The sequence below is a fragment of the Octopus bimaculoides genome, chromosome 28, assembly GCF_001194135.2.
Source record: "Octopus bimaculoides isolate UCB-OBI-ISO-001 chromosome 28, ASM119413v2, whole genome shotgun sequence".
In the NCBI taxonomy this organism is placed as follows: Eukaryota; Metazoa; Mollusca; class Cephalopoda; order Octopoda; family Octopodidae; genus Octopus; species Octopus bimaculoides.
Genome location: NC_069008.1, coordinates 8,876,415 through 8,885,603, shown reverse-complemented (window position 1 = coordinate 8,885,603; position 9,189 = coordinate 8,876,415). Strand labels below are relative to the sequence as shown.

General features: G+C 37.6%; 1 protein-coding gene across 2 annotated transcripts in view; it reads right to left on the bottom strand.

The window, feature by feature from the left end:
• Window positions 1–2,027, bottom strand: part of LOC106872325 (anaphase-promoting complex subunit 7) — a 50,041-nt gene extending 48,014 nt beyond the window's left edge. Inside the window, exon 1 of one of the 2 annotated variants that reach the window (XM_014919272.2) lies at window positions 1,477–2,027. Coding sequence is in view for 1 of the 2 variants with exons in the window: in XM_014919271.2 (XP_014774757.1) it covers window positions 975–1,086 (112 nt within the window). In the remaining variant the exon portion in view is untranslated. Of the gene's footprint in view, window positions 1–974; window positions 1,345–1,476 lie in introns of those variants that run through there. The other variant, XM_014919271.2, reaches the window with a different exon arrangement.
• Between the last annotated feature and the right edge of the window lie 7,162 nt (window positions 2,028–9,189).

The following is a 9,189-nucleotide window of genomic DNA, read 5'->3' as shown; positions in this document are numbered from 1 at the left end:
GATATATATATATATATATATATATATACAAAAACTCACCTGTGAGGTTTTTGCTAAGACTGTTAACAGATACTATATATTTTATAAAATTTTGTTTTATAAAAATATATATATATAGTATTCTACCATAGTACAACTATGTTTATTTCTATGTTACAGAAAAGAATACGTTATGACTATGCTAGTCCCAGTGTACAAAATACAGTAAGTACTTTGCAGAATTGTTGATTCTAAACAAAAATTGCAACAAGCTGAAAATACCTGTGGAATTTCTCCAAGTACTGCTAGTAATATAAGTGTAAGAAATGTAAACTACAGGTATGCAAGAGATATAGTGGAATTAAAGACAGTATAACAGAAGGAGGATTTTGAATGCAGCACAGGAACAGTTATCAGTAAAAGCACCAGTGAAATGCCCAGAAAGATCTATCGTAATTGATAGCTTCTTTTACTTAGGTGAGCTAAGCAGCTGCAAAGATGGGTATAGTGAAAACAGTGGCCACGATAAGAACAGGGTGTTATTATCACCTTTTCTGAGAAGTAAAGGATTCTCTGAGAGTGAAGGGAAGAGCATAACATGTTTGTGTATGAAATGCGAAATTACATGGTAACAAAACACGGGCACTGAATATGCAAGATGTACAAAGGCTGGAAAGAAATGTAGTTAGTTTTATGGAAAGCAGCACGAATGGACTGGGTGTAAACTCTGTATTAAGAGGAATCCAGACTTGAAATGCATATGGAGAACTACGACTGGGAAAAGATGTGCTAAACAACAACAAGCGGAAGAAAATGACCAAGAAGAACGTGCGAAGAGACGGAAACTGATCTCAAGAGGCTGAAACTTTCAAAGGAGATAACTTTTTCAAATCACAAGTGGCTAGAGACGGTGTTGGAGAGGACTTATCCAAATCCATGCAAGCATAGTAAACCCGATGTAAAATGATGATGATGATGATGATGTAAGGTCCTACCATGAAAGTTACTAGAATATTTGCGATTTAAGTCCAAATCCCATCCAGGTGAATGATTTTGGGTTCTATCCGAGAAGAAACAGTGATTTGTAAAGCAGGTATACGCCAGCATCGGTTAAATAGATTACACATCTGCACGTTTATGTGGTTCTGGAACAGTCAATCATTATACCGTTCCCATACGTTTGTGGCCCAAACTCAATGCAAGCGACCGTTATGTTATTCTATGTATATTTCGCACTAGGTTACAGGCAATTACAATAGCTTCTGGGGCATGTGTGCGATCCTGGGTCCATGCAGGCCATCATTATACTATAGCCATAAAGATTTGTGACCCTCGGTTAATAAAGGAAACCGTTATTACATCATTTAAATGGAGTTGCTCGTGTACGTGTTTGTGTGAGCGTATATGAATATAAATAGCTATGTCTATGTGCGTGTGTGTGTGTGTGTGTGTGTGTATATATATATATATATAATCAAAATTAGACAGGTTTCTCACCTCAACAGCTTTCTTGGTACCTTCTTTCGTTCGTCTCCACTTGAAATCTATACCTAAACACACCACTATCAAATATATACATACATGTATTATGTGCGTGTAAATATGTGTGTATATACAAGTATAAATATATATAAAGAAGATTAATTACAACAAATATATATATATATATATATATATATATATATAAATATATAATCTGTCTATATACAAGTAGGTATGTTTATATATATATCTATATATATATTATATATGTATATATATGACACACTAATATCTATTTAAATTTAAATTTACAAGAATAATTACAACGTTCTTTAAACTCGACGACGATACACATATATATTTTTTTATATATATGTATATATACACACACACGAATGTATGTGTGTGTATATATATATATATATATATATATATGTATATGTATATATAAATATAAACACACACACAATCCTAAATTCAAATCGGGTTCCCACTGCGTTGTAATTTGCGCCACCGAATGACAGCGGCGCTGTTCCCTCAATCACCGCTGGGTGAAGTTAAAACACGAAACGGAAACATTGTCGAAGTAATTCGGTCCGCCAAGGGACGAAACTTAAGGTGTGTTGATTTCTCAATATATATATATATATATAATTGTTATAGGCAACATGTGGCCCGCAAGACTTGGTGAATGGCATTGAAATTTTTGTTTAACTGTGTGGCCCGCCTAACGATGATCCATGTATCATGTGGTCCACTTCTAGGGTAATAGATTACCCATGCCTGGACATATAGGGTCGAGTGGTATTCCTGCAGATGTGTCCCCTCCCGAAATTGTTCCCTCATAACTTTCAAAAAACGGATATGTTTAGATGAAATTTTCTACAAATATGCTTCAGATGGTGCAGCTTCTGATCATATCGGAAGTTTTGGGGAAAAAATTTTCCGAGGGTGGGGTGAGGAGTTTCGGAAAAGTCACATGAGACGGCTTTCTTTACCCATAACTTTGGGAAAAACCGGTAATTTTTTAATGAAATTTTCTATAACTTTCAGAATGTGTAGATTACGGTTATATCGGAATTTAATTTGGAAAAGAAAATTTGGTGGGCTCTTACGCATACATACTGATCTACGTCACATATCTAGAAAATGAAAATTGAAATTTCGAAAGAAATTGTGATGTGTATCAGTATGTATGCGTGTGTGCTCACTGTGGTGGAAGGGTAATTGACCGGAAGACAGAGGCAGAGACGGTGCAAGACTGGAAAGGTCAAGATGACGTCACGTCGGCGAGCGACAACGAAAGTCTCCCTCTTTTTAGGTTGTTAACGGTTGAGCTGAGTCAACACGTGATAACAACTGAATGCTCTGCCAGTAGTACTTGAATTGCAAGTCGAGATAACAGTAACTCTATTTTCGTGCCCTTAAACCACAAGCTATTTCAGCTGTTGGGGTACGTCCAAGAAGTAGATTTAAAAATTTTTTCTTTTGTTCTTATTCTTCCTCAATTTTTTACAATGACCACAAAAATCAGAATCGGTAGTGATGTGTTGAAACCGTTCACTGAGGAAGGCGATGTGGTGGCCAGGATAAAGAAGTTGAGACTCATGACGAAGCTGCAGGGAATAGAAGACGTGGCTAGCATTATGCTGTTGTACCTAGAAGGCAGTGTGCTGAATCTCTACTTGGAGATGAAAGAAGTGGACCAAGAGAAAATTGAAGAGTGGCTAAAGGACGCGTACACAGAGGGGGCCTTTAAAGCCTACAGCAAGCTTGGAAGAGTGAGATGGACCAGCGAGTGAGTAGACGACTACAAGAATGAGATTAGAAAGTTGGTGGAGCAGCAACGAAGTGGATGGTAAAGCTGGCTTTTGTGACCGCTTCTCCAACCATATCTCTACGCTTGCAGCAGATGCCAGATATTGAAATGATGTCAGCAGGAAAAGTGATCAATCAATCACAGGTGTTGTTGCAAAGTGACACACGTGACATAGTGGCAACAGTGACGGTGAATATAAGCAGGATGAAGAAGTAGGCGGCAAACAATGACAGCAAATAGCCAAGGGACTATGCTTCAGATATCAAGGTCCGCACATGGTCAGGGAATGCAAGGAACCAAGCCAATGGGGGTGTGTTACTGATGCGGCCACCTTTGGCACACAGCGAATAACTCCAAGCTGGGAAATGAGCAGAAGGGAACTACTGCGCTGCTAGTTCCCTCCATTGCCTGTAGTGAGGCTTATGGTTGGGGCAAGGGAAGCATGAACCCTCGTAGCTATGGGTTACACAACAAGCCTGATGACTGCAAGAATGGTTGAGAGCTGGAGAGGAAACACCAGGCTTGGGGCAGGAGATGGCTGGGAAATCAAAGGTATGGGAATCAGCAATATGGAAATGGAAGTACAGGGGTCTGTGTTGAGGCTGCAGGTGATTGTAGTTGATGAGGTGGTGGATAGCATCAACATAGTGGTCAGAATGGATGTGATCTCACGATCGGGTGGTGTGATGGCTGGCAGGGCAGGAGTAAAGTTTGGTGACCGGTGTGCTGCATGCCATGTGCATGAAGCGGAAGAAGAAGGCTGTAGGAGTGACAAATTACTGGTAGTGAGAGAGTTTTCCATAGTTGCAGTTGAAGATGAGGACTTCTGTGCTGAGTTTGATGGCGAAAGATGGACGGTGGAGTACTTCTTGAAAGGAGAACCTGCCATACTGAGAGACAGGGCGAGCTGCTACAAGCACACCCTGAAACGAGAAGCCAGGTTCAAGTTTGAGAGAAGGGTGAACAGACACACACACACACACACACACAAACTCTCTTTTATAGGTATAGATCTCTTTTATAGATATAGATAAGCCTTAATGACTTCTTTTTCACAAAGTTATTTTTTGTAGGACAGTACACCATTGGTGGAGAATACAGTGACTTGCACCCTTCTGATATCTGTGTTCTGTATGTTTCCTAAAATTTAAATAAGGTAGCTTAAATCACAGTAATCTGAGGGTCCTAAGAGAAGCAGCGTCCCCATTGGAAGTCACTGGTGGCTACCATACTATATTAAGAATATAGCATGAGGAGGAACTGGTGATTGTTATGGTAGGCAAGTGTTAAAAAAAAAAATTAATATTATTCATGTGCAGACATTTGAAAATTAATTTGCATTTCCTGTTTAGAATATTTGTTGTTTTCTTGTGTCTTGGAAAAGTCATTACACCAATATTAATTACACATGCATCAGTTGATATTGGCATAATGGCTTGCCCAAAGCACAGCAAAATTTGTTTCAACTCATGAATTCACATAAAGAATCTTGCTAACCAAATACAAAAATGAAGCATCTGGTGTTTTAGTTAATATTTAGAACAGCCATGGGCCACATATGGCCCAGAGGAATTTTTGAATGAGTTGCCTAAACGGAAAATTGTCTCTGTAAAGGTTGCTCATGTCTGATTTAGAATTATCAAATGAAACCAAAGTGAATTGGGAATACCAACCACATGGTTCCGGGTTTAGTCCCACTGCGTGGCATCTTGGGTAAGTGTCTTCAACTATAGCCTCGGACCGACCAAAGCCTTGTGAGTGGATTTGGTAGATGGAGACTGAAAGAAGCCTGTCATATATATATATGTGTGTGTTTGTGTTTGTCCCCCTAGCATTGCTTAACAACCGATGCTGGTGTGTCTATGTCCCCGTCACTTAGCAGTTCGGCAAAAGAGACCGATAGAATAAGTACTAGGCTTACAAAGAATAAGTCCCGGGGTTGATTTGCTCGACTAAAGGCGGTGCTCCAGCATGGCCGCAGTCAAATGACTGAAACAAGTAAAAGAGAGTAAAAGAAAAGAGAGAACACATCTAACATCATCCACTCGTAATGCAGATAACTCTGGTCTTCTTCATTCTTTCCTAGCTTTTCCAAACATATATCATCCATTTACAACATAGATACAACCTGCCAAATGTGTACTGCTTCCATGTGTAGTGACTTCATAAGGGTTAGCCAGTGAGGATATGCAAGTCATGTCTCTCTCTCTCTCTCTCAACAGCAAGAAATCATAATGAGAAATTTTTGTCCCAACTACATAGTTTCCAGGTTTAAGCCTTGTGAGTGGATTTAAGAGACAGAAACTGAAAGAAGCTTGTTGTGTATATGTGTGTGTGTGTCTATCAAGAAATAGGGGGTAACCAGGATTTTGGATAAAAATTATTTATTTAGCACTTCCATTCTCTTTTGGGAGATTCATCACGAATGATATATGTATAGAGAATTCATACCTTTTGTATATATGTGAGGTACTTAAAAAAAATCTGGAGTTGGGAAGAGGATGTTCTTTGTTATTTTGAATCAATATGCATGTGTGTGCATGAATATGTGTGTGAGGAATTTTTAGAGGCTTAGTTAGAGAAAGAAAAAGAAAGAAAGGTTTTTTTCTGAGATGGTTGAAATTGGTGACAGGTCAAAAAGTCATTTTGCAGGTTTTTAAACGTGTGTATATTTTATCATATGTGTGTGTGTTACTTAAGTGAATGTTTCCAGTTATTTTAGTAACAGTAATGAGAACATCATTAATAATAATATCTAGTGGTAATTTGATTTGGTTCATTTGGGATACTAATTTTTTTTTTAATAAAGATTTCTCATGTATTCATAAATATATTGTTTTCTTTTTCATATGTTTAGTTTAGGTAAGAATTTTTTTATAAAGTGTAGTTCCATTGTCTTCTTGAGCACTTGTAGAAGAAAAAGATTTTGAATCTGCTGTTTCTACATATTTCCAGATGCTTACTCAGTAGAATCTCGCATAATTCTTTTTGTCTAATGTGTTGTCTGTGGATTCTTGCACTTTGGTTTCACCAATATAATTCTCTTTGCAATTGGGGCAAGTTATGCAGTATATGAGATTCTGTGACTTGCAGTTCATATCTGCATAAGGAGAATCCAGTTTTAAATTTTATATGAGAGGCAGTGTCTAAATATTTGAAACAGATGTTGTTGCTATGTATTCCACATCTATAATTGCCACTGTCCTTCATGGAGAATTCTGAATTATCCTCTGATGTGAATTTTGAGTAGATGTTTTTTACCATCATCATCATCATCATCATCATCATCATCATTATTTAATGTCCGTTCTCCATTCTAGCATGGATTGGACAGTTTAACAAAAACTGGCCAACCAGAGAGCTACACCAGGCTCCAATTGTTCATTTTGGCACAGTTTCTAAGGCTAGATGCCATCCCTAGCACCAACCACTTTACAGAGTGTACTCGGTGCATTTTACGTGGCACTGGTATGGATTTTTTATACATGGCACCAGCATGGGTGCTTTAAATGTGATACTGGGGGGAGATGAGAGAGAGAGAGAGAGAGAGAGAGAGAGAGAGAGGGGAATATGCAGCACTGACACTAGTGCTTTTTACGTGGCACCAACACAGATGTTTTTATGCCGCACTGGTCCAGGTGCTCTCCATGTGACACTGGCACGAATGCTTTTTATGTGGGACTGAAATGGGGGCTTTTTACATGGTACTAGTATCTGCAAGCTCGCAAGACAAGAACCTTCTGGATGAGAGAGGGAGTGGAAGAATAGGTGTAAAGTACATACATGGATGACCACAATTTTACTTAGCTTGACATGTCCAAATTGCCAGAAGTCTTGGTCCCTTGTGATCTCCTCAGCATGGCCCAACATCTGGAAATCTCTCTCACAACTTTGTTCCATGTTTTCCTGAGTCTACTCCTTCCACAAGTTCCCTGCACAATTAGAGATTGGCACTTCTTTATGCAGCTGTCCTCATTCATACACATTTGTGTGTATGTGTATGCATATATATATATATATATATATGTGTGTGTGTGTATATCTATAATATAAATCCTGTGTGTAAAAGATTATAATGGCCGTATTTTTCAACTGATTTTCTCCAAACTGGGAACATACATTAATTATGTTCCAGGGATGGTTTTAGACTCTTACAATTTTTCACATAATGAGTAACGGGCTCCCTGGGGGCAGAAAATACCCATTCCTGGGTTACGTGGAGAAAGGAGGTAACTCTTTGCGAAGTAACTTTCAGAAATTGTTTGTCTCCCTTACATTCATTGGTCTTGAAAAATATTGCTTTTTATATTAGATTCACAACTTTGAAAGTTTAAAAAAATATTTACTTCCGGTTTTCTGATGTCAGTGACATCTATATCTTGCTATCTATATCTCTCTCTATCTCTATCTCTCTATCTGTCTGTCTATATCTTATCTATTCATCTATATCTATCTTATTTATTTAACTAGCTAGCTTGCTCTCTCCCCTCTCTCTATATCTCACTCACTCTCTATTGTTCTCACTTACATTTTTCAGATGCTATTGTTTTCATTTAAGTTCAATCACTATTGTTTTCACTATAAGTTTTCAATCATTATTTACAAACAACAACAACAAATTACTGACAAAAAGAAGTTCATAATTACTGAAGAAAATAATTTCATGCATAATTTACTGACAGAAGTAACTTCATAAATTTCACTTCAACCTGTACACTTCGTTAAATTTGCCCACAAATTTCTTATTTACTTTTGCAATGTTTTGTGTTTTTTTGCTGTTGATAGAATCACTGATAAAAGTAAGATCATTATTTACTGACAGAAGTAACTTCAAAAATTTCACTTAAATCCGTACACTTAGTTAATTTCCCTAAAAATTTCTTATTTACTTTTGCAATGGTTTTGTGTTTTTCTGTTGTTAATGGCTTTTCTCTGGTTCCTTTGATACTGGCTCTTTGGTTCACTAAGTAACAAATTTCGTTTCAACCTGTACAATTCTTTATTTTCTGTAAAAATTTCTTATTTACTTTCTGCCTGTCGTATTAAGAAATGTAATTTCTGTTACCTAGTTATTCTCATTGTTTACTATCTTCTACACCTGTGTATTTCTGTATACATATATAACCATGCCTAGAAGGAAAGTGTCAAGTTTGTCTACAAAGTCAAGGTCAGCCAAAAGAATGTCTCTGTCCAAGGAAAGAGAGAGAGCTGCAGAAAGTGAAGCATACCAAGAAACAAACAGACTGTGCGCTACAAAAGCCAGAACATCTCAAAGTGATGAACAGAGGTATGCATGGCTGACAAAGAATAGGATCTCCCCTGCAGAACGAAGAGCAGTTGCAACAGCTCAGAGAAGCAACTTCTATGAAGCAGCTTTCAAATATGATCCAGCAGTTCATTATGCAGATGACACTAGAGTTTCCATGGGTACAATGACACGTGAGTTCATACATTGTAAAGCAAGGAAGTGGCCTGGAGAGACACCTACATTGTGCTGCAGTAATGGACAGATTAAACTCCCTGCAATCCCCCAACCTCCAGACCCATTGAAGAAATTGTTGTCATCAACTGACCAAAATTCCAAGCACTTCCAAAGCAAAATTAGACAATACAACACTGTACTACAGATGACATCATTTGGAGCCACAAGAGATTTAACTGAGCCAGGATCCATGTAAACTTTCAAGATCCAAGGTCAGATTTATCATCGGATTGGCTCTCTACTACCTCTATCAAATGAATCACCAAAATCGATCTTTCGTTGTTTATAACCTGTAACTGTTTTTTGGTTACGAAATAAGCTACACAAAACGTGTTTTTGAATTACGTGCATTTACTTTATATATATATATATGAGTTGAAAACTTTCTTTTCATATTTTACTTAACGTCTATGCTTAATCTAGACGG